Source organism: Gopherus evgoodei, chromosome 14, assembly GCF_007399415.2.
Source record: "Gopherus evgoodei ecotype Sinaloan lineage chromosome 14, rGopEvg1_v1.p, whole genome shotgun sequence".
NCBI lineage: Eukaryota > Metazoa > Chordata > Testudines > Testudinidae > Gopherus > Gopherus evgoodei.
Window position 1 is genome coordinate 31269696 of NC_044335.1, and position 24978 is coordinate 31294673.

General features: G+C 51.0%; 1 protein-coding gene across 8 annotated transcripts in view; it reads right to left on the reverse strand.

The window, feature by feature from the left end:
- Positions 1-24978, reverse strand: part of CHD6 (chromodomain helicase DNA binding protein 6) — a 209531-nt gene that overhangs the window by 109442 nt on the left and 75111 nt on the right. For 7 of the 8 annotated variants that reach the window (XM_030533541.1, XM_030533538.1, XM_030533537.1 and 4 more), the window contains one exon: positions 4757-5247. In XM_030533541.1, the coding sequence (XP_030389401.1) occupies positions 4757-5232 (476 nt within the window). In that variant the 5' untranslated portion in view covers positions 5233-5247. Of the gene's footprint in view, positions 1-4756; positions 5248-5392; positions 5428-24978 lie in introns of those variants that run through there. The other variant, XM_030533542.1, reaches the window with a different exon arrangement.

Below are 24978 nucleotides of genomic sequence, written 5' to 3' on the forward strand. Positions count from 1 at the left end.
TGAAGTCTGGGGGTAGCAAGCCATGAGCAACAGAGACTCCTGATTGGGAATGCCATGTCCAACACTCCAATAGGGCTCTCCAGACCAACGTCAACACCTTGAACTGCAGCTGAAAGCAATGGGAGGGGAGTGCAGGTTCTGGACCCTCCTGCTGTCACCACGCCATGCACAGAGGTGGCCCCAACAGGGAGAGGTCAGAGCAAGTCACAAAGCCTGGAGCAGAGAGGAAAGGCCTGGAGGATCCAAGGGCTTCAGGTCAATGAAGCCGCTCAGGAGTCCTGTCACAGTTGGGGGCCAGGAGCACCAAGTTGCAAACCTGCTGGAAAAACCACAGGCCACCCTCCTCCATACCTAGAGCAGACCCCCCACCGATGTGCCTGCATCACCCCTGGCTGGTCTGCTCTGAGCTTTAGCCAGCTCCCTCTCCTTCAAGCCCCAGAACCCCTGCCCCATCTTGGTCCAATGAAGAAGAGGCCCAGGGCTGCATGTCACCTACATACTGATGGCCCTGCATCAAACTGTCTCACTAGCGCCTCCAGCAGCCTCACACGCAGGTGACACCCCATGCTACAGAGCTGCCTGTGGAAGAGTCCTCAGATCCAAGGTGCAGGCCTAAGCTGTCCTAGGACATCTAAGAGCTCACTGAGCTACACCAGCCCTTCGGAGAAGTCCTGGCAACATCCGACTCAGTCAGATTTTATTTCACTTCAATGTCTAATTGTTTCAATCTTTTCAGTGGCAAGCGGAGCAAAAGGGGCACAGGACAGCAACTCTGGGCTTGTGCTCAGTGCTCTTCACTGAGACTGGGCAGTTTCTGGCTCAAAGCTCCATGTGACCGTGGGCAAGTCACTGACTCTCTCTGGGCCTCTGTTCCCTGCCTCGCTCCTAGATATTCCCCCACTGAACAGAGGGGAACTGAGTCCCCGAGAGACGCAGTGACCCCAAGGCTTCACAGGCAGTCTGTGGCAGAGCAGGGACTTGAATCCAGTGCTCACAGTCCCAGGGCAGTACCCTAACCACTGGGCCAGCCTCTCCCCACCTCAGCTGTTCAGACTGTAAACTCTCTGGGGCAAAGACTCTCTCTCCCCAGCCCACAAGGGCCCTGAGCTCAGCTGAAGCCACTCAGCAGTACTAGCACACAAACAACAAAGAGTGACAAACATGGTAATAACCCGGAGAAGGGAGGCACCAGCTTGTTCAACCCAAGAATGGATCCAATTCAATTTACAACACACACACACTTTGTACAGTGGGTGAGAGACACAGACAGCTCAAACTCCCAGGGCAACAATGTGAAAAGTCGCCGCTACTTGTGGGTGCCAAATGGGAGACACTTCAAGGGTTCCTGGACTGGGCTCCCAGAAAGAGAGGTGGAGTTCCTGGCAGTCTGCAAAGCTCCTCTCCTGTCTGCTGGGCAGCTCTCCAGTCCCTTGCTCTCCCCTGGCAGCAGGCTCACACACAGGAGTGCGACAGGATGACGGCCCTATGCTCTATGAGAGCTTCACTCCAACCCGAGTCCAGCAGGACTCAGCCCACCCCCAGCAAGTTCAATAGAAAGATACTCAAGGGCTGTGGCAGAGTTTGATCAAACCTGTCAAGCCTCTGCCCAGCAGCAATGGGGCACAAACACTGGCTGCACATGCTTTGCAGGTGAGTCGCCCCCATCTGGAGTGAACCAGGCAACAACATACCCTGGTTCCAGGCATGCACCTGGAAAGCATCAGTTCAAAGACCATGTTCGTCTCACACATCAACATCCTTCCCCCGTACAGGTAACAGAATCTCACAGATAAGTCAAAAGGTTTTCGGAAGTGAATGCACGTGTCACTGTGCACGCTGCCAGCTGTGGCTGTGCGTAGCTCTGAGCTAGGCCAATGAAACGTGAGTCAGCTTCCCTTTGGCTATGGTCAGTTCCACACAGGTTCTCAAGCACTAGCTCACGCTGCAATGTCTGCCAGGCTGTAGAGGAAGGGCTGTTGAACACAAGATGCATCCGTTGGACTGTGCCCCTCAGGTTCATGGGTCGGCTAGGGTTTGTAAAAAGTGATTGAGATAAATGTGACATTTAGGTCAAAAGTGGCCTAGCCTAGCACCCGTTATACAATTAAAGGCTGAAAATGCACTGCCCATGTAACTTCCGCCCAAGAGACTGGCTGGGGTGTCACAATTAACAACCTTCCATTCGTGAACCCAGGTGTTAGAAATCATTTACAGAAGACTGTGCCACTAGGCTCAGGTCTTCAGAAAGAGTGTGGCAATCTTACCATCTGCATCCAGTGCTGCCTGGCCTGACCAGGCCCTCCTTCTCCTAGTAAGGAACCACCTATTCCACCCCAGGCCCAAGCTGACCCTGCCTTCCCCAAGCAGATTATCCATATCATTCCCACATTAGCCAGAGCTGTGCGCATGATGGAGGGGCCACCAGAAATGACCACAACCTGCACTTCAGCCTCCCCGGCAGGGCTGGTAGAAGCTGCCTCTGCAGTGCTGCCAGCCTGAAGAGCATGAGCCCCAAACTCAGATGCTCACTCTGCAGGAAAGGGGGCCAGGACAAGCGCCAGCAGCAAATGGAACGCAGGAGCTGTTCACGAAAAGAAGCATGGCCTAGGGGAGCGCGCGTGGTGCTACGCCTGGGGCCTCAGGCAGTGTAGCGAGGCTCTCGCCTGCCTGCAGGGTGGGGGCAGATGAGGGGAGGGAACCAGTATACTGACAGTGGGAAGGGCCAGGCAGGTGCTGAGGGCAGGGGTCTGCCTCCCCTTGGCCTGGGCCTGGCATGCCAGCTTCCCACCCTGCCCAGCACTGGGAGAAGAGGGCTGCTGGTTCACTCTGACACTGGAGGGAAAAACTTCCCTCTTTACCTCTATCCAGCCCACCTCTCTGTTGCCCCTTTGTCCCACCCCTTCCTTGTCTGCAGCCCCCACCCCTCACCCCTGGCCCAGCCAAAACACTGGTGCTAAACTTCCCTTCCTTCCTGGCTGTTCCGCCCAGGTCACTTCCCACCTTTAAGCCACTCCCCACTTCCCTAGCCAGCACTGGCCTCTGCCCAGCCCCCTTGCCTACATCATAATGCCATCTCTGTCTGCCCTCCCCATGCCTTCACTGGCCCTTCCTCCTCCTGCTCTCCTCCACATTGTCCACTCAACTCCTCCTCAAGCCTTGCTTGGCACTGCCCCTGGCACTCAGAGGCACTTCTTGTGCCTCTTCGTTTGTCCAGAGCTGCCCTGGCTTGAAGACCCATGCAGCCAGAGCAGCTTTTCCTAGGTGCTTGTGAGGCACTGAGCTTGAGGAACACCACACACTGAGGGCATGGTGCAGTCCTGCCTGCAGGGGGTTCCACTGTACAGTACAGGGCAGCTGCCGGCTGCCCCGTTTCACGCAAAGTTGGTGGTTCCAGTTCCTGTTGAGTTGCAAACACAGCCCTCGCATAAGCAAAGTTTGGGAGTGCCCGGGGATGTTTGTCTCTTACCAGCACAGCACTCCCACAGGTACGAACCTTACGTCATGGAAATGCTCTCAGTGCATGGATTATGCATAGCATGCCACGGCACCCAGACGCCAATCAATAAGTGTGGTTGTTACAGAACCCTCAAAAAACATTTATTTTAGCCAGCCGGACAGATAGTAAATCAAATGCAGCTGGAGCTGCAGAGACCCAATCCATTATCTGTGCATATTACCAATTAACCAGCTTTCCCCAGGAATGGAAGCTCCTCTACTGGCCCATCACCTTGTTAATTAAAGGGAGAAGAGACAAGCAAAGGCAGCAGTGCTACATTATGCAACACAAAAGAACTCTCAGGCCCTCTTAGAGCTACACCGCCTTTAGCTGACTCTTACACTGCAAAAGGGGGAGAGGAGATCACGCTTTCCACTGGGAGCTTAGGGCAACCTAAAATTCAGCTCTAGGGAGATAGTGGTATCTTGTGGTTAGAGCAGCAAAGTCACAGGCGGGACTCGTGGATTCTGCGTCTAACACTCACTCCTTTCTCAGTCAGTGTTTTCGTCTGCTTACCTTCCTCATTCGGGCTGGGAGGGTTTACAAAGAGCTTTGAGATCCTTGTGTGACAGGCCTGCCAGAGGAAGAGGCTCTCTCCTGTGAGTTATTAACATCCTCACTATCCCCACACTCATGCAAAGGGTTCCAGGCACTACTCGAACTCCAGAGTCTGGCTGGAGTGCATGTGGCCCGCTTCCCCCATTTGTTGCTCTGGTCAGATTTACTCTCCTATACCCCCGACTACTACAATAACTGCCTTGGAATGGGAACAGCAGGGGCCTTTCGAGCAGACTGAAAGGCCCATCTTGTGTCACTACCATTTCAGTAAATGCCTCATTACAAACCTGCCCCATTCCAGAATGACTCCCACCTGATGCCCCTATGCGGTGACAATACACCCAGCGCAGTGGCCAGAGAGGGGAGTACACAGGATTCGGCACAGCCTAGTGCTAACAGAGCTGGTGTGTCGTGTTGCCCAACCACTAGATATCGCAGTGGTGTACACACACTTTGTACATCAATCTCAGTGACAGCCCTGCAGACAAAAGTGCCCAAAGGGTGCTGCCCATACAGCTCACTCCAGTAGGCCAGCCGCCATCCTGCTCCAATACAGGGAGCGCCCTAGTCCCACCACACAATGTCCTTCTGGGCTAAAGGGAAAGGTGGCCCTGGTCTGCTCCTAGAAGCTACCACCCTGCCCTGGCCTGGTTACAGTGTGGTAGGGGCAGGACCCCACAGCACTGAACACACAAGACCCACCTGGCCTTCCTGGGCTTAGCCTTGGGGGCCGGCTCAGTGCTGCTCTTCTTTTCTTTAGGCTCCTTGGGGGGTTTGGCCTCCCGGGGTTTCCTGGGTTTCTTGGCTGCCTCCTTCTGCTTGGGCTCCCTGGGTTTCTTGGGCTCCCTGGGTTTCTTGGGCTCCTTTGGCTCTTTGGGCTCTCTCTTCCTCTTTGGTTTCATCTCTCTCTCCAAGGCTCCTTTCTCCCCCACTTCCAACTCCCCCGGGGCCTTTTTCTTCCGTTTCTTCTTCACCCCAGTGCCCCCACCCCCACTGTCCTGCATGCCATTCTGGGATGGCATCCTCTTCTGTACAGCCTCGCCAGGCTCCTCCTCCGGGCGATGGTAGTGACTGGCCAAGTCTGCAATGTTCACGTGCGGACACAGGTCCTCCCGATCGGCGCTGCTGGCAAAGGGGGGCTGGGGCTTGTACTCGCAAGGGAGTGAGGTGCCAGACATCAGGGAATGAGACAGCTGCAAAGAGAGCAGAAAGGAGGAGCATTAGCAAACAGCCTCTACAGACATGACAGATGGGGGCTGCCAGGGCCCTGTCAGTCTCCAGACCCTATGGATCTTTACATGCCCAGGGGTGGTGTTATACATAGGCCATGATGCTTACCACACAGCCTGACTTCTGCCGAGGTTGCCCGGTGCAGTGTCATGCACAGGACTGCACTGGGTACCAGACTGTTCCAGCAAGACAGCGTTCAGGGCGGTGTCGCTGCACGCTGCTAAGCAGACGGATGTTTGGCATAAAACTATCAATAAACAATAATAATCACCACTTCTGTAGTTTTGCAACCATCTGTCGGAGAGCACTGTACAAAGGTGTAAGTCTCACTCCTCCCTTTGACAGAGGGGAAACTGAGCCCAGCAAGGGCAGCAGCAGAGCTGGGAGCTGAATGCAGGCCTTCTGGGTCCCAACTCAGTGCCCCCGAGGAGCAGAACCCACTTCCTGCTGGTGCCGGGGCAGAGAGGGGGAAGTTTGCACCTCCCCCTATTCAGGGACTATGGGGGCCTAGCACCCCTGCCTCAATGGCCTCCTAGGGCTTTGCAGGGTTTTGGAGTTGCCACCTCCGCCTGACCTCTACACATCCAGTGCTCTCAGACCTGCTGTGGAGGTGACGCAGAGCTGGCTCCATGGCCAGGCGGGCGTTCCCAAGCCAGGGGTATTCCCTGGAATTATGCCTGCCCTGCAACCTCTTTACAGCTGCCTCGCTGGCCTAGAGGGGGCACAGGGAAACCCCCAATGGGGTGCTGGTTAACCCTGGGGAGTGTGCTGTGTGTTTAACTCAGCATGCAGACAGGAGGCAGCCGCCCAGCCAGATACAGTGCTGGGCAGTGTGATCACAGGGTCACTGGTCTTCCTTCTAAAGGATCTGACACACCCAGGCCACTCCTGACACCACGGGCTGTGCAAACCCGAAGCAGTTTGGCGTACTCTCTGCTTCACCCTGCTTCTGGTGTTTATTTTTGCAATTTCTTCAACACTAACCCCTGAAAGAATTCAATCCCCTCCTCCTACTGCTCGCAGCCTCAGGCAGACAGGGTAAAACCAGCACAGCAACCTCCAAAGCTCACAAAACAGGCCATAAGGGGAGCAATAAAGTGACCAGAGAGCTCCGGGGCTAGACTAGGGCAGCTTGGTGTAATGGAGTTTACTTTCCCCTGAAGAGAGGACTGTTTTGTAGGACTCTCGCTGGGATTGGGGCTGTGCCAAGCACTCATGGGAGACCCTGAGCTCCATGTGGTGTTTCAACCCAGGACAGGATGTATCATAGGAAATGTTTCTCAGAAAAGCTACCAGAGATAGACAGTGACCGAGGGATACTCACAAGTCAGCCAGAAACACGACTCTTTCTTTGCAAATAATGAACAGGATGAAATTATAATGAGCATGGGGAAAGGGGCGGGGCAGGCTCCTTTTCAGCTTCCCAGTCTAGCAAGCCTGTGAGAAAGTAGGAGCAGTGTTGCCTTTCGATCTGGATGCTTTCAGCCTGGCCATCCCAGTGTGAAAGGGAAGGAAGAGACCAAAAATCTCAGGGCTAGCACAGCACATACGGATCACTGGCTGTCCCTGCACTGCTAGGGACTGGACAGCCCCCACTGCCTGCTGACACTCACCAGGAGAGAGACCAAAAGACGGAGGGTGGTGCAAGAAGTAATGAGGAACATGCTTCCGCTCCTAGACAGATCTCCTGCCTGACCCTGCCACACCTGCGTACAGGCTGCCTCCTGCAGCCCCTCTCACTGGCACATGTCGAGACAGGCAGAGCAAGTGCCATGGGCAACTACAGCTTCCCAGGATCCTTGGGAGGCCACAGGAATGAATGGTGAGCAACTGGGGGATAGAGGCCACAGGAGACTCCCACCCCTCAGAATCCAGGGACCATGGGCTCATTGCTTCTGGATCTCAGAAGGGATGTGTTGGCCCCAGCTGTAGTGTGAAATGCTGGCCCAGTGACTGGCCTGGCTGAGAGCAGGGCTCAGTGGTGGATCTGGAGGCTCAGACCACTGCTCTGTAGCACCCAGAACGGCCTGCAACACCTGGATATCGTGGTTGCTGAACACCCACAGGCATATAGGACTTTCCAAGTGCCCAAGCTTTTGGAAGGGGAATAAAAGTGATCAATAATCCAAAAAGGTCTGTGCACAAGTTTTCAGTGAGTGACAACTCCGCGGAGGGCTGAAGAGCCTGCACTATTCTATTATTAAGATAATTCTTAATAACAAAACCGGAATTCAAATCTCTTAATGAACTGGAAATTCTCAGAAGCTTCCTTCTGTTCCCAAACCACAGGGCCATAGTTTGGGGAGCATACAGTGTCTTTTTCATATGTACCAAAGCAGCTGAATCCCCTCTTTGTAGTACAAATCCCAACTCAAGACATAGCTCTGGAGCAGGGACCAGCCTCTCCATAATCTCTCTCTGAGACCCCTCTGATGTCAGCACTTGCTGCAGGATCCAGTGCCTCAAGACATAGCTGATGGGTTACACAGCCTTTCCCCATATGGCACAAGATTGAATCTAGCCCCACTCAGTTGGGACTGAAGAGTTTGGTAGGTCTCAGTTCCAGGTCCCACCTTACACACTCCTCTCCATGCTTGGCATTAACTGGCGGCCCTCTGATGACCCAGGGTTAAGGCAGGCTGAGTGGTGTGTTGGAGAAGTGCCCCGTAGATAAATAAGGGATCTCCCTTCACTTGGGTTCTCAGGCCAATGCCTTCACCAGCACTAAAGTCACATTCCATTTTTTGATCATTGGAATATATATGTAAATTATCTGCAATACGCAAAATAGCTAAATGAATACTTGGTATTAATGATACAATAGTGATTAAGTGCCACTAATTTCCCCTGAAAAGCTGGCAAAGAAGCTGAATCCTTGCTTTAGGGGGAAAACTCAACTCTAGAGCCACAGCCAGCATCTCTGTAATGCCTGCTGCAGAGGCTGGATTTCAAAGTTTGCCTTGCAGATGCACACTGGGTGAGTAGAAGTGCTCTCCCTAGGAGTGCAGCGCATCCCTGACACTGTGCAACGGGATGTCCATGTGCCAGGGGACACTGGAGGCTTTTCCCTTCACTTGGCACTTCTTTGATTTGCAGGGACTGGGGCAAGCCCTGAAGGAAACCTGACCTGCCTGCGAACAAAGCTTTGGTTTTAGGAATCATCAAGCAGGTAGAATTCTTCGGAAATTCTATAGCCATGGGACAAGCATGTAACCATTTATACTCCTGTGCACTGAAGGGCTGAATTCCTACTTGCTCTGGTCCAAGTGCAGGTTGCTCTGTGAATTCCGATGTCTAATTTGTATTTACACACAAGTAGGGAGTGAAATGTTGTCAGAAAGAGGAACAATTCCTAACATTCCTGAAAGACTTGAACAGATGGATTCTCTGTATTTCCAGGGATATTCAGGCGTGGGCCAGAGCATGCTGCTTGTTTTGGCATCCCTGCAAACACTGCTGCACACCCTGCTGTTCTAGTCCTGGACCTCCACCCAGCTGTGCAGCGCACGGCATCGCACACTGTTCCATGGCTACTGTGCTGACCTATGCAGGAGATTTATGATATGCATGAAGACGAACCAGAATGTGACCAACCAACTAATACTCACTTGTGTCTCGGTTAAATATAACATACTAAACCAGGGTGCTACCCCGTTCCTACCCACACTGGCTTCAGGAAAAATCTTACTGCAACTTGGCCTCCACAGGAAACCTGGGCACTGCAGCCTCACATTAATGACCAAGGGGAGCTTTCTTCACCAAGAGAGACAGCAGCTCTTAAGAAGTCAACTCTGACCCCAGCTGTCAAGTATTAAAATCTGCCCATGCCCCACCTTCCTGAGAACTTCTTAGATCTTCCAAGATGCCTGAGTCAGGGATCGACTGGAATGATTTACTGGAGTAGCTACAAAGCCAACAGCCCTCTCAAGAAGCCAAATCTCCCTTCGCATCCTTGCTAAGGAGCAGCTGAGCGCAATTACCAGATGGAAAGCAGAACTCCAGCATCCTACAGCAGAAAGGCAATGGCTAGTCCTTTCAAAATGCATCCCATGGCTCTGGGCCTCAGAATATGCCACATGCTACCACAGTCTGACCTCCCCAACTGCAGGGATCTCCCTACCCAGGGGGCCTGCAGGCAACACCTCAGGTGCTATTCCCATAATGGGACATGCCAGCCCCCTCTCAGTATGTGTGGGAGCGGATGGGACACCACATCAGGGCCTGGCCAAGATCAGCCCCATCATCCCTGGCCACCTGGACTGGGTCAGTCTCTCAGCCAACAGGTCAGGAGGCTGAGCCAATGGTGGGTATAGAAATGCTGGGCCCATTTCTCTAGCTATGTGGAAGATATTGGCTCCTTCCTAAAGGCACCTTTGCTGCTTTTTCAGCCATCTCCCCCAATATCTGCCTTAACGGAAAGAGATTTTCAACAACATCATGCATTTCCTCATGGCTCCTTTCATGCAAGCAGCATCATATAGCGCTTCCGCACAGCACCACTCCTCAGATGCTCTGCAAGAGCCACATGCTGGGAAGTCTGCAGCTGAGCAGAACACATGTGTCTTCGTGGCAGCCTGAGTCCCAACACTGAAGGCCCAAAGCAGATGCTCTCTGATCATCAAATCATCCCCAGACAGAAACCCTGCAGGGCCATGCAAGAATGTGCAACTCCTTCAAGGGCAACGCTCTGGCCTTGCCATCGTTATTGCAGTTCTGCACACATCTGGGCATGCTATGGATGTGAGCACTCAGAGTTGGCTCCTACTTCCACATTCAAATTGGTACTTCCAACAATGGCCACACATTGGACAAGTGGCTCAGTCCTCAGCTCTGCCACCTCCATGCCTCTCAGAATGGTTCAGTGACCTGTGATTATTGGTCCAAAGTACCACAACACAAGCCACTGGGCAGAGCTCCGCTTGTGCTCTGGAGGCCTGTGAACTCGAGACTGGGCTTCCCACGCTGGGCGTTAACCATGCGCAGCCAGTCAGCACATCCGCTACCCACCAAGGGCCTCTGTACACACAGGAGAGTCACATTTCAAGGCCTCACAAAGGACCTACTTCCTGCAGTTTGCTTTGTGCGTTTGCAGAGTCCATGGCGTTCCTTAGATCAGTTTGAAAGGATGCTTCAGTGACCACTTGCAAACACAAGCCAGCACATGCAGCCCAGTGACCACAAAGGACCCTCCAATAACAAAGGACCCTCCTTGCCTGCCTGCTCGACCTGCCCCCGCGTTGCTCCGGGAAGGGGAAAGAACGTGGGGGAAAAGAGGTGCAGTGTGTGTTTTGATGTTGCTTCAGGCCCCCCCCCCCAGCAGCTCCCACTGGCCGCGGTTCCCCGTTCCCAGCCAATGGGAGACGCTGGGGGCGGTGCCTGAAGTAACAGCAACACACTCCCCGGCGCCTCTCCCCGCCCATGTTCCAGCCGCTTCAAGGAGCGGCGCGGGAGCGGGGCAAACAGGCAAGGAGCCTGCCCTGCCCCCGGTGCGCGCTGGGCCAGAGCCCACCCCCCAAACCCTTCCTGCAGTTGAACACCCTGCCCTGAGCCTCTGCCATACCCTGAGCCCCTGCCACACCCCTCCTGCACCCCAACCCACTGCCCTGAGCCCTCTGCCACACCCGACCCCCTGCCGTACCCTGCACCGCCTTGAGCCCCCTACCGCACCTGACCCCCTGCCGTACCCTGCACCCTGCCCTGAGCCCTCTGCCACACCCGACCCCCTGCCGTACCCTGCACCCTGCCTTGAGCCCCCTACCGCACCTGACCCCCTGCCGTACCCTGCACCCTGCCCTGAGCCCCCTGCCGCACCCTGCGCCCCTTGCACCCCAACCCACTGCCCTAAGCCTCTGCTGTACCTTGAGCCCCTGCCACACCCCTCCTGCACCCCAACCCACTGCCCTGAGACCTCTGCCGCACCCGACCCCCTGCCATACCCTGCACCCTGCCCTGAGCCCCCTGCCACACCCGACCCCCTGCCGTACCCTGCACCCTGCCCTGAGCCCCCTGCCACACTCAACCCCCTGCCATACCCTGCACCCTGCCCTGAGCCCCTTGCCACACCTGACCCCCTGCCGTACCCTGCACCCTGCCCTGAGCCCCCTGCCGCACCCCGCACCCCTCTTGCACCCCAACCCACTTCCCTGAGCCCCCTGCCACACCTGACCCCCTGCAGTATCCTGCACCCTGACCTGAACCCCATGCCGCACCCTGCACCCCAACCCACTGCCCTGAGCCCCCTGCTGCACCCCTCTTGCACCTCAACCCACTGCCTTGAGCCCCTTGCCACATCCCGATCCCCTCCTCCACTCCACACTCCAACTCCCTGCCCTGAGCCCCCTGCTGCACCCCGACCCCCTGCCCTGAGCCCCTGCCACACCTCACATCCCTCCTGCACCCCCTGGAGGCAGGGAGGGGGCGGAGTTGGGGCAGGGATTTCGAGGAAGGGGTTGGAATGGGAGCAGGGAAGAGGTGGGGCCTCATGGAAGGGGTGGAGTGGGGGCGGGGCCGAGGGCAGCCGGGGGAGGTGTCAGTGATGTGGCCCTCTGGCCAACGTACTAGTCCTCATGTGGCCCTCGTGGTCATTTGCGTTTGAGACCCCTGTACTAGTATAACTGCAGCTACATTAGTGAGGAGGGGTTGCCCCTTTGCTGGCACAGGTAGAGCAGCAAAGCCCAAACCCATAAAGGTATTTAGGTGTCTAACTCCCTTTCATTTCCATGGGAGTTATGCCCAAAAATACCTTTTTGAGTGAGCCAAAACTCTAAAGTGCAGACAAGGCCTTTGCTTCCTCCCCATCAGCCCAACCAGGCACAGAGCTGGGCTGTGACTCGACTAGTCTGAAGTGATGCCAAGGAGACAGCGGAAGAATCCTGCGCTTACATGGGGAAGAACTCCTGCCTTACTAGTGATGGACCTGACCCAGCACCTAGCCAAGAGGTTCATAAGGTGAGGATGCTCCTGGAGCTCCAACTGCTGCTGGGATGGTAGATGCGAGCTCTACCAGAAGTGCCTTTTTCCACCTGTGGAAGTAGCAGGGGTCTGTACAGCGTCTTCAGATCCAGACCTCACCCAGCCAGCCCAGGTCTTGAAACACTGCACAAGTCTGCATGCAGCTGCCTGGCCCTATTAACTGTAGGGAGCACATTACCCAAGCTGATCTTTGCAGAGCACTGGCTTTCTACACATCTGCAAGAATGTTGCCAGAGAGCCCTTTAAATCCCTGGCCCAGCATGAAAAGGCACTGGAGACACTAGTTTAAACCAGCCGATCAGTCCCTTCCCCACTGTGATGGGCTAACTCACACAACTGCTAGTAAAACAGCAGAGAGACAAGGTAGGTGAGGTAATATCTTTTATTGGACCAACTTCTTTTGGTGGAAGGTGCAAGCTTTTGAGCTACACAGAGCTCCTCCTCAGATCTGGGGAAGGAAGCAGTGTCTGAGCTAAATACAAGTTGGGATTAAGCAGAAGGGGTAATGTATATGGGAGGAAGTCTCTTAAAAAGAAGTGGGCAATTGGAATCTAGCTTGTTACACAAGAGGGTTTCAGGAGGGCAGTTAAGGATAGCAGGTAGTGTGAGGTGCTACAAACTGTAATGAGCCATAAAACCAGTGTTCCCGTTATGTCCATGGTTTTTGGTATCTAGCAGAGTTATGAATTTAAATTCCCAGGCACATTTTTTGAAAGTGTTGTGCAGGTTTCCTCTGAGGACAAGTACTGAAAGATCAGCTATGGAGTGAGACGGCTTTGTGAAAAGAGTTCACTCACAGGAGATACACAGATAAACAATAAGAGAAAAACACTGTGTGTTCATTCAAAAGCATTGTGATTGTCTGGTTTCACACACATATTAGTTATTGGGACACGTGATGCATTGAATGAGGCACACGTGTGGTGATAAAGAATCTGTAGGACCTAAAAGGTGTGTTGTAGGGAGTACTGGTTATCATAACAGAGAAGATATGGCTCCAGATTTTGTATCTATTGCTCTGACAGGGTCTAGTGCTGCTTTGAGTTGGAGGTTTTTTGAAGCCAGAAGAAAGGTTTGGAGAAAGAGATTTCTTTCTGATGTGGTGTTCATCATACAAGGGTTATTATGTTTGATGATCCCTGTAGGGGGTGGTCACCCACTCCTGCTCTGAGGGGTTTAAAGACAGCCCTTGGAGAGGGCTGGGGTTGAGAGACAGAAAACCCTGGTCTGATCGGGGAAACAGCTGCAGTTGGGCCATGCCCCAATCAGACCCTATCTGGCCTGTATAAAGAAGCTGGGAGCCAGGAACTCAGCAGTCCCTCTCTCTGTTTGTAAAGGGAGATAGGCCTGGCTGCAGGGAGCTAGAGACAGGGTACCTGAGTAAAGCAGGGCTGGGAAAAAGCAGAGGAGTTGGGGAGCTCCAGCCTGGAAAGGCCCAGGCTGTGGCCTAGCAGAAGGCAAATAGGTACTGGGGGTTGCAGACGGCAGCCCAGGGGTAGGCAAAGGCAGCAGGTCCAAACCCAATCTTGCCAGTGATGAGTAGGCTGATACTGCAGTCTGCCCCAGATCGTGGGGGCTAGACTATGACTGGCAGTGGCCTTAAACTGAGGTGAGGTGAGGTGAGGATAGTGGGTGGGGGTTCTCATGGGAGGGGGAGACCTGGAACTGTGGGGATACTGCCAGGGGGACAGCACCCAGTTAAATGGGCACTGGGGTCCTGGGAGGGACACTTGGGGCGAAGCTGTGGCAGATCACTGGCCTGCAGAGGGTGCTCTGGGCTGGAAATTGAGCTAATTCCCTGAGAAACCAGCAGGAGGTATCACAGGGGTGAGTCCTGCACTCGCTACAATTCCCCATATGGGTTCCAGTGTGGGTTGACAGACAGCTAGGGGTGTGTAGTCCATGGGGTGTGTGTGGTTTTTTTTCCTGTACTGAAACAGGTTCTCCTAGGGTATTTGAGTGGCCCATTCCACGATGTGATGTACTTCTCTGGTGTGTCTGTGTTTAGTGAAGGCAGTTTTAAGTATGTTTGTGTCTCCCTAACTTTCTCTTCAGAGAAAATTCTATGATATTTGAGTGCCTGGCTATAGATAACTGATTTTTTTTGGTGTGTATGAGGTGGTTACTGGATCTGTGGAGGCAGATGTGGTGATCACTGGTTTTCTTGTATATAGCTGTTTGGAGGCATCAACTGTTAAAGCTACTCCAGGAGTCCAGGAAGTTGATGCTGGTGTGGGAGTGTTCTAGAGAGTTTGATGGATGGGCGTTGGCTGTTGAAGTTGTGGTGGAAATCTATGAGGGAGTTTAGGTCATCTGTCCAGAGGATGGAAATATCAGTGTAGCTCAGGTATATCATTGGTTTTGTGGTGCAAAACAGGATCAGATTGAGTTTAGAACATTTACCAGCTGGGCAAATGGCAGGGCCTGACCAGCCAGGACAGGCTTTGTGACAGCAGTAGTGCCCATCAGAGGCATCTGCAAGAACATTTCCAGAGAGCTGTTTCCAGTCCTGGCCCAGCCACAGGTAAAGGCACCGGAGACCAGGGGCTGGGCTGGCCAGAGACATCACCCCACTGTTCACAAAGGAATGGCCAGGGAAAGCAGCATTCCTATAGGCAGTAACCATGAGAAGCCAGAGAGCTACCTCCCCACTTCTCCAGGACATTCCTGAAGGCCAAATCTTCTGTCTGGATTTGCTCCAATGGAAAAGGCCTTTGTGGTGATAAAGCAGCTCCCAGGAACTAGGGCCTTTGTACACAGAATCACACCAGGTTAACTAAAAGTCTGATTTCCAACCTATATTTCAACCAGTACAAACCCGCATAGGAGCGCTAATTTTCATTTAAAGCAGTCCCTAACTGACCTAAGCTTAGTGGAAATTAGCCTGGTTACCCAGAAGCAGAGCATCCATGGCACTCTGCTCTGGTGTAAATGGGTTTAAAAATTACATCTGCGATTTAACGACTGTCACTCCACATGCCAGCCGGCATGAGCCAAAGAGCCCTCCCCAGCCGTGCATAAGCCAGAGGCCACCCTGCAGCAGTTCTCCCAGCGCACAGCTCAGATTCATTAGCTGCCATCTCAGCTAGAGGAAACTCCTGCCTCCCTTCCACAGTAACAATGAAGCGAGTGACCCATGAAATGAGACCGACAGGGAACATCTTGCATAGACTGGTGTCACATTCCCAGCTGTGCTGGCAGAGCTGCATTGAGCACTCACCACGCTGGCAAGGAAACCCAAGCCTCCTCCCCATGTCCAAGCTCACCAGTTGCATCACCTGCCCTCACAGCAATACCCCCAGGAGAGGATCACCAAGTCAATCTTTTCCAGCTCACACTGTTCTCATCACTGTGCTGATGAGAGCTTTAGGAGCGTAAGCCAGGCACAGGATTTCAGCTGGAGGGCAGACATGAACAGAAGAATTGAGCCCAGTGGGTCCTTCTAGCCCCTGTTTCTCAGAGCAGCCAGTGCCAGCTACTGCAGGAGAAGGTGAAAGATACCTTGTGTGGACAGTTAGGGGGGAGCTTCTTCCTAGTATGTGTCCTGGGCAATGGAGTTGGTATTCAGTCTCATTTTATCATGGAGGCCCCAGCCATGATGTCATGGTTAAGGCTGAGCTGAGTTTTACACTTGAACCAAGCCTTCTACTGCTTCACTGTGCATGAAGAATGCACATGCCCTCCCAAATTCCAGCACTTAGACTTTGGTACAGAATTCATCCTCTGAGAATTTACAAGTGAATCAACTGGTTTGTTAGCTCAAATTGATTTGAAAATGGGTCTTTTAAAGAAATTTATCCCCTGGTGTCAGCCTTTCTCCACCCCACTCTCTCAGAATTATCTTAATGAAAAGTTTGAAGAGTCTGTATTATTCCACCAAGTTAAAACTCACTTAAATCCTGAGCAGTGGTATGTGTGAAGAAATAATTGAGGATTAATAGTAATTTCTTGTAATTATTTTTCATAACTGAACAATTATCCTTCAGTAGAGGCTGGGGCAGAAAATCTCCTTCACTGTAGCACCACCAAGAGAAAAAAGGCATAAAAATAATCTACTATGCCTTTAAAGATCCAATTACTCTAATCTGGGATTACAAATACTCCTAGGGATCAACTGTAGGTAACTGGATGGCATCTCTAGAGGGCAGAGGTAAGGCTGACTGAGTTACCCTAAATGTGCGTTTCCTTAGCTTGTTTGGATTGCTTTTGAAGTTTAACCTTGACTCTGAATTTTCTGAGTTTATAACACTTGGTTTGGGATAATTACAAAATCCATGTAACATTTTTATCCTAAACTGCCAATATGGGCTTTCCACCTTATCTCCACCTCAATATAGCTTTGATTTGAGATCACTGATGTAACTGGAGATGTTTCCATTCTCCATACAAATGGTGATTCCTTTTTTGAATCCCCCAGTCTCTCAGCCTCAGGCATCTCTTGTGGCAGTGAGGTCCCTGGGTTGTGTGTGGGATTTGATCAATAATTTAATTTACTTTGCACCTTCATCCCAAAGCATTTCACAAACTATGAAGAGGAATCAATCTCTCAGCACAAAGCTATGTATGTAGTAAGGATCGAGGAAGAATCCCAGTTCCAAGGGGAGGAGGATAAAGACAGAGCCTGGAGCTAGGCAACCTGGAATCTGAGCAGGACTTCGTGGAAACACCCCAGTGCTTGCAAATTATTTGAATGATCCCAAAAGGCCCAGATATTAGCCATGAGGGAGAGGAAGCATTTTCCTGGTTCAGGGGTAGGGAGGTGCTGGCAGCACAGCACCCCCGAACTGCACACTGACCACTTGTTCAGTCCTGAGCACCTGCTTAACCGTAGTGACCACTTCCTGCTGCACATGGGCTTTCCCATTCATGTGTTCTCTCTGCAACCCCTCTGTACCAGGAAGAAACAATGTCCTCAGCCAGAGCTAGACAGTTAAAAGTAAGATCTGCCAGCAACTAGGTGAAAGCCAATCTCCACAGAACTTGATATCTGGCAAGTGTTCTCAGGTCCAGGGTGCAGAGCTATGCCAGCTGGATGCAAAGCAGACAGGATGCACAGCTGATGGGAAGCTTCTCATGGACAACACTTACTTGTAGCATTACAAAAGCAGCTCACAGTGAGATTCCACTGCTCTTTCTTCCCCCAGACAGGATAGTCCTTCCAAACAACAGCCTCATCAGATATCATCCAAACGGCTGCCTCAGCCTCCCACATCAGAGTGACCAAACCACAGGCTCAGAGTTTGCCCTAGGGGACACCTTATGGAAGCCAATTGGGTTACAGCCAGGATAAATTTGAACTGCAGGCCCTAAACACAACAAGCTTAGGACCTCTCACAATGGCAGTGCCCCTCCCCTGCCTGTGCTGTGAGCACCATGGTAAAGCCAGTCCTCTGCACAGCAGCTGCAGCTAGTAACCAAGCAGACCAAACTAGAGGCTTCATTCTTCCAGAGCTTATAGCCACTGCCTCAAAATCGGGGCTTTTCCTCTCCACTGCTGGGTAAGGTCAGGTGGGTACAGTGCAAGGATGTAGTATGATGTCAAAGTCATCTTGCCTCACAGACACTAACTCTCTGGTCAAAGAGGACAGTATGGGACTCTCTTTCCCCTTCCTCCATACCAGAGCTCAACACTGCTCCTTAAAAGGTGACCACCAAGGAGTACAAATCAGGTCACGCCCTTTCCTCCTCCTCTCCCAGCAAGGCCAGAATGGGTTCTTCAGAAAGTTCTTATCCTGCTTGCTTTCTCCCTGTGAGAAATCAGATCTTGTCTACCCTGTTTTTTCCTGGAAAACCCTCTGGACAACTGGAGAGCTAGTAGGTTCATGACCCTACAGGCAACGAGGACAAGGTATGATTGGGAAAGGAAGGGATTTCTATTGTTCAAAACACTGAGATTTTTGCTTTGGTTCAAACCTCAAATTCCTGACAAAAAGAGTTGGAAGAAAAGGTCTCTAGTTAAAGACTGAACTCCTCTCCACTAGAGTGAGAAAGCACTTCCTCCAGCTCTCTGGCTCCTCCACTGAGACCTCCAGCAAAAAACAAGATGTGCTGTTCCTGAGATTTCTAAGGTAGGTAACAAACACTTCTTTAAACAAATGTCTGGCCTGTTCACCTCAAGGCAGCCAAAGGGGAATCCTCCATTTCTTGCCTTGGAGGCTGAGGCATAGCAGCTCTCCACCTCCCTCTAGTGACAGATTACATGGAATGGTTTATAAACCTCCTTTTGCTCGGGTAGCAGATACTTACACGTTTAGATCCAGATGTTAGAGGTTCATTCCCTGCAGATAACCCAACCAGCAGACTCACTATACCCCTCATCTTTAAATTATCCTGGGGCATGGCAGAGGAGTTACACAAGCTGCCACGCACCCCTGGACCCGCATGTGCTACTGTTGGTGCACACCAAGACCATAAACCATAAAACCTTAAACGATAAAATAATCAGATTCTTCTGGTACCAGCCCCTGACTCGGGCTGTGACATTCTGGCTTCCATGGTATCACCATATTGAGCCTTGAGCTCATTTGTTTCACAAGCAATGGTGGGGCCTGCAGCTGAGTGTGCTGGCTTCGTTATGTCGTTTGCTCCAGGCCCAGATTGGGAACTGTGCCAAGTACGGCTGAATTCACGTTGCACATGGCGTGTTCCAACAATTACTAAATTAGTTTGACAATTTCCTATCAGCCGCAGCCACAGGAACAAGCCCATATTAATGATGCCGTGTGAGGCCACTTGTCAGCAGCAGCTCCTGCAGCATGGCACAGCAAGTCAATGCTGCACTGGCTAAAACACCAAAAGCTGCATTTAAACTCCTAGCCCCTTGCAAATACTGTTAAAGCACAAGACAGCCTCCACTCAGCCCCACGCACCCAAAAAGAGGACAGGCCTTGCCTGTATTCTTGATGACCCAGAGTGGCTGCTTGGCAGGATCACCCTCTGCCATGCCAACTTCACCGTCGGGCAGCTGAATAGTGAAGGAGAAAATATGCATCAACCTACTGGAGAGCTTGGTGCAGACAGGCTCCAGCCCATGCTCCCAGGCAACAACAGGCCATTATAAACCCACCTGCCTCAGAGGCACAGTCTATTGAGCAGTGGAATAATGCAACTTGTGCAAGTCACAGCTAGGCAACACCACAACCTGGCTCCCCTAAGCACACACAAACTTGGTGCAACTCCAACACTGGCTAACTTTTAATTCTGCAGTAAAACTTTCAAAGGGAAAACAGAGAGAGTGGGGGAGACTGGGAGGCTAGACGGATAAGATTAGGACTTGCCAGGCAAGAAGACTAGGACGGGGATGAGAAAACCAAGCAAGTCTGGGACTTTGTAGGCAAGGAGCACGGGATGAGAACTCAGATGTGTGGAAGAAACAAGTCAGGGACAGGGCAGAAAAGTCTGTACCTCCTAGAGAACACTCCCATGCAAAGGCTGGAATGGAACCCAAGACTCCGGAGTCTCAACATTCCACTGTTAGCAAATGTTTGTGAAACCCTCTGGCAAAGTGTGTGTTTTATCCCACTCCAGTTCTGGTCCACACAGAAGTAGCAGGCTGCCATGCTCTATTTGTTGCTCCCTTAGCTTGAGTGACAGATCTGTGTGATGGATCTAAAGGTTCCAACCCTGCTGATGATCCATGAGGTGTCAATATGATACCATGTGAGGGAATTTCTGTTTTTTCAGTTTGCTTTTTTAAAAACCCAGGAAATTACATACAGAAAACTACATTAAAAGAACATTATTAAGACTGCAAAGTCAATCACACAAATGTCAGGGAATGCCAGCATTAAGGTGGCCTGTGCAACTTTCATTCAGCCCCCTTGGACATATGTATTATGATATTGTCTTCAATTACATGATCACATACTATTTTTTTCACACAGTATCCCGATCTCATTCAGTGCACAAGCCGGACCTTGTCTGGGGATTAATCAGGGCTGGGTGGAGAAGAAGGCTATTATCTGTGGCACCTCTGCCTCAATTGTTGCAGAAGTTGGAAGGTCTGTACGGCATGGGAAGGTGATTGCAGGAAGGGAAAGGATGGTCTCATGGTTAAGAGAGTTAAATGCTGCCCTGGAGAACTGGATTCTATCCCTGCCTCTGCCACAAAGTTCCTGTGGGATATTAGTCAATTCACATAACCCTAACTCTATATAGGGGGTCATTAATTGTGTGATTTTCATTTTCTGGGTGCCTGACTTGGAGCTCCAAGTGCTGAGGTAAAGGTAGTCAGAACAACCATCTCAGTGAAATGCACTAGTTGGTCAAAGTTGAAACATTTGGCAGAGACATATCAGTTCCCAAAAAAATATTCACTGGGAAGGTTCCTGGGCCCGTGGTGAGGCACGAAAGAAATTCTATAGCTGGGTAAGGATGGTATTGGTCTGGGATATGGGAGACCAATATTAAAGTCCCAGCTGTGTCTGATTTGGAGCGGCCTGAGATGGCCTACTGCTGAGTCAGACAGCACAGGCACTTGAACATGGCTTTCCCATGGTCCTGACAAGCATGAAAACATTTCTTGCAAAAATGTTCAAAAGGTTTTGTTTTCTTTCCACTGACGAACAAAAACAAATGTTAAAACTTTGAAAGTTCTCATGAAACATAACTGTCCTCCCAGTAGGTCTAGTGCTGAGCACTCACAGCTGCAACAGAAGTCACTGGGAGCTGTGCTCTGAATGTATAAACTGCTATAGACCAGGGTTTGGCAACCTTTAGCACGTGGGCTGCCAGGGAAAGCCCCTGGCGGGCCAGGCCGGTTTGTTTACCTGCTGCGTCCCCAGGTTCCGCTGATCGCAGCTCCTACTGGCCACGGTTCACTGTTCCAGGCCAATGGGGGCTGCGGAAAGCAGCGCAGGCCGAGGGATGTGCTGGCCGCCCTTCCCGCAGCCCCCATTGGCCTGAGACAGTGAACTGCGGCCAGTGGGAGCTGCGATCAGCTGAACCTGTGGACACAGCAGGTAAACAAACCATCCCGGCCGCCAGTGGCTTTCTCTAACAGGCCGCATGCCATAGGTTGCCGATCCCTGCTATAGACTGTTATGAAGGCATGACAAATTAGGCACACAAAAATCAATGGAAACTTTGGACTTAAATCTTGCTGTGCCTCAGTTTCCCATCTGTAAAACAGGGATAATACCTCTGAATCTCACAGGGTTATTCTGAAACACTCAGGTACTACAGTGAAGAGTGCCACAAAAAAAGGCCATGTGAAAATACATAATTCTACCTTCAGAACAAGGTTTGAATAGAGTGCAGTACATGAGGCCTGGGGCTACCCACTGAAGAATGAGAAGAAACCAAAATATATAACAGCTGCTCATTCAGTGAGTATTGTCAATCCTGCGCACTGAATGAGACAGGGTTCCTGATAAAAAATAGCATGTGATCATGTAGTTATCAACTATTTTAATTACAGCTGGTTGAAATGCAGAATTTTCATTTCAGGGAAAACAACATTTCAAAATTTATTTTGTTCCAAATCACTGTGAAAACAAGTATTTTCAAAATTTCCTGCAAAAATAAAGAGAGCTGCCACCCCTAATCATTTCAACATGTATTCTTCTGGCATTTTAAAAATTACTATCATCTTTGTATTATTCCATGACATACCAGTAGCAGTAGCTACTATGATGTCATACCATGTCAAGTTGTGTCACAATGACATCATAGTATATGCTGCTACTACTGGCATATAATGGAATAACATAAAAACAACAGTAATGTAAAACTAAAAAACAATATAAAATAAATTTCAAAGTGAAAATTTCAGTTGAAATGAAATTTCAAAATTTTTTCTAAAACAAAATTTCAGCTTAGTTAAAACAGCATTTGCTGACAGAAACCCATTTTGACAAGTTTTCTGACCAGCTGTAATCATAAGGCAGCCATCTCCCGAAGGAGCTCCGTGCTGGAAGGAGTCATACCTGACTAACCGCATTGCGGCTCCCTTCATTCCCCCTTCAGTTACAATTGGACTCTCGTCTTCACTTCCTGTCCCAGACCCATGCAGCCTTACATTGCTGAGCCATGTGAAACAGATACCATTTCCCACTCAGAGATGGACACAGTGCTGTTACCAGAGAGGAGTCTCCTGTATATTCTCTGTCACTGTACAGGTCTCTGCGCTCCTTCACAATATAAGAAGCTATGAAGCAATTGCTCCAGTAGAGTTACACCAGGGATGAATTTGACTCGTAAGGTTTTAGCTCCAGAAATAAAAGCATCTTTACTAATGTACAAGCATTACACTGAATCCCAGCTTGTCTCACTCCTCTCAGCTCCTTGCATTGTGAGGCCTGCAGGTCCCAGCCCCAGCACTGCGCCCCTGGGACCTGTGCCTCTGGACTCCTTCAGCAGTGAGTGCTCACACAAAGGCTCCTCCCTTAACCTCAGGCTGAGGGCAGTTGGCTACTCAAGGAAGCCCTGTGTTCAGACAGCAGCACGGAAGTGACACCAGAAGGGAATGGCAGATGGGACTTGCTGCCACAAAAATGGACCAGCATATCCTGCAAACTCAGCATGAGGAGATGTAGAACTTCAGTGACTGGGAGTCTGGAGACTGGGAGTCTGGAGACAGGCAGGCACCACCAGTCATTAGCAAAGGGCACCCTGGGGAGCTGAAAAAAGAATGAGATGAGCTCATGGAGGATAGGTCCATCAATGGCTATTGGCCAAGATGGTCAGGGATGCAACCCCATGCTCTGGGTGTCCCCTAGCCTCTGATTGCCAGAAGCTGGGAGTGGACGACGGGGGACAGATCACTAGATGATTGCCTGGTTCTGTTCATTCCCTCTGAGGCATCCGGCACTGGCCACTGTTGGAAGACAGGACACTAGGTTAGATGGACCATTAGTCTGACCCAGGATGGCTGTTCTTAGGTTCTTATGAGTGACCCCTAAAGGTTCCAGCCAAGATCAAGGCCTCAACACTGGGAGTCTGGACAAGGCAGCTCTCACAGACAGAAGGGCTGGTCTCACCGTATAGGAGCTGCTAGGAGGACACAGCTGTGCATCCTTTACCAAGCTCTACGCACAGGGGAACATGAAGTGCTTGTGTCTTTATCACTACAATGTGTTTGGCAGGACAGAGACGGGGGCCTGAAGAGATCAGTGAGCAACTGAGGAGAGAAAAGCTGATGCTCATGTTCTGGGGCAGACCCAGTGCCCTCAAATCTAGAGGATCTGTGAATGGAGACCTCATCCATCTGCCAATGGTATTTCAATGATGCCCATCACCTTGGTGTTTAGCTAAGCACCACAGATAAGTGTAAGGCCTCTTTGAATGCAGAGACTCTAGCAATGTTTAGGGGTTAGCTATGGTATCATATGTTAGTTAACAACTCTAACAGGACCAGGCCATTCAAGGTATCAAGGCCGAGATGGACCATGAGGCTGGGTTATGAGATTTGTTACAATCAGCCAGCACTCAGCAGAGGGAAACTTCAGCAATAGGGTCTAGCCCATGTCCCTGGGGTCAGTTGCAATGTTCCCTCTAATTTTTTCCATCCACGTGTGGAATAAATTGTATGTGCCTATGTGCGCCACCAAGAGAAACAAAAAACCTAGGTATAATATATATTTTTTAAAAGTTACCATAGGAATAATTATTCCAGCCAGGACTGGCTGCTGGGGAAAGCCGTGTGCTGTCTCTTTAAGACACTCCCTGAAAGCTCTCTTGCTCTGTCCTGAGCCCTGTTGTCTCCCCTCCCCCACTCTGCACAGATGGGGTACATGGACAGGGTGAGGGGGAGATAGAGAGACAGACTGTGTGAACTGGCTGCTGGGGAAATCTCAGAAACAGTGCCCTGTCTCTTTAAGAAAAGCACTCAGCCACTCACCATTCACACCTCAGAAGCTCCAAGTGAGTCCTCCTGAGCCAGGCTGTCCCCTCTGCCCTGCTCTGCAGAGATGGAATACAGCGGTAGGGGAAGAGGGACAGCCTGACATCAGCACCCTCCTCCCTTGCCCCCTCTTCCACTCTGAAAACCAGCAGGAGGGTTCCGGCTCCAGGGAGAAGCTGCAACGTGGTGGGAGGAGGGACACCTAAACGCATGCTGCCGGTTGTGCCTGCTCTCCTAATCAGCTGGGTGGCACTTGAATCTCTCCGGCAAGGCCGTCCAAATGCGCAGCTTACAGGGAACACAGGTCTATTGCAATAATTGGGCCTACAAATTTACCCTAACTGTGAGCTCAACTGTGAAAAATATTGTCATGAATTGTCACAATAATCCATTATATAAAACTGTTTAAGAAAAGATGTGAGGAGACAGACAGACTGAATTAATTTAAACTGACACCATTCAAGGACTGTGTTAAGATTATGACTGGTAACAAGAGTAGGAGAGGACTGGAAATCAATGGACCAAATATTAGGAAATTACAAAATTTGGAAATTAGGCCTAATTGGTAGGAAAAAAATAATGAGAAGATGAATTATTCCACCTATCACCTTTTGGGGCCTTAAAAAGAGACTTTTGTGCTCCCTTCCATTGTGCAAGTGCAGACCAGTGACCACTACTTGCTAAAAATCTCCAGACTTAGGTGCATCATGTACATATGCGTACACACATGTGGAATACACATCAGGACCATCACTTGAAGAACCACTCAGACACCTGTTGTGTCCCCTTCATGGTTCTCACTACATAAAGGCATCCATCATAGCACCCTTATATCTGCTTGTCCTGGACAAGTTACCCACTGTAGAGCACCTACCAGATC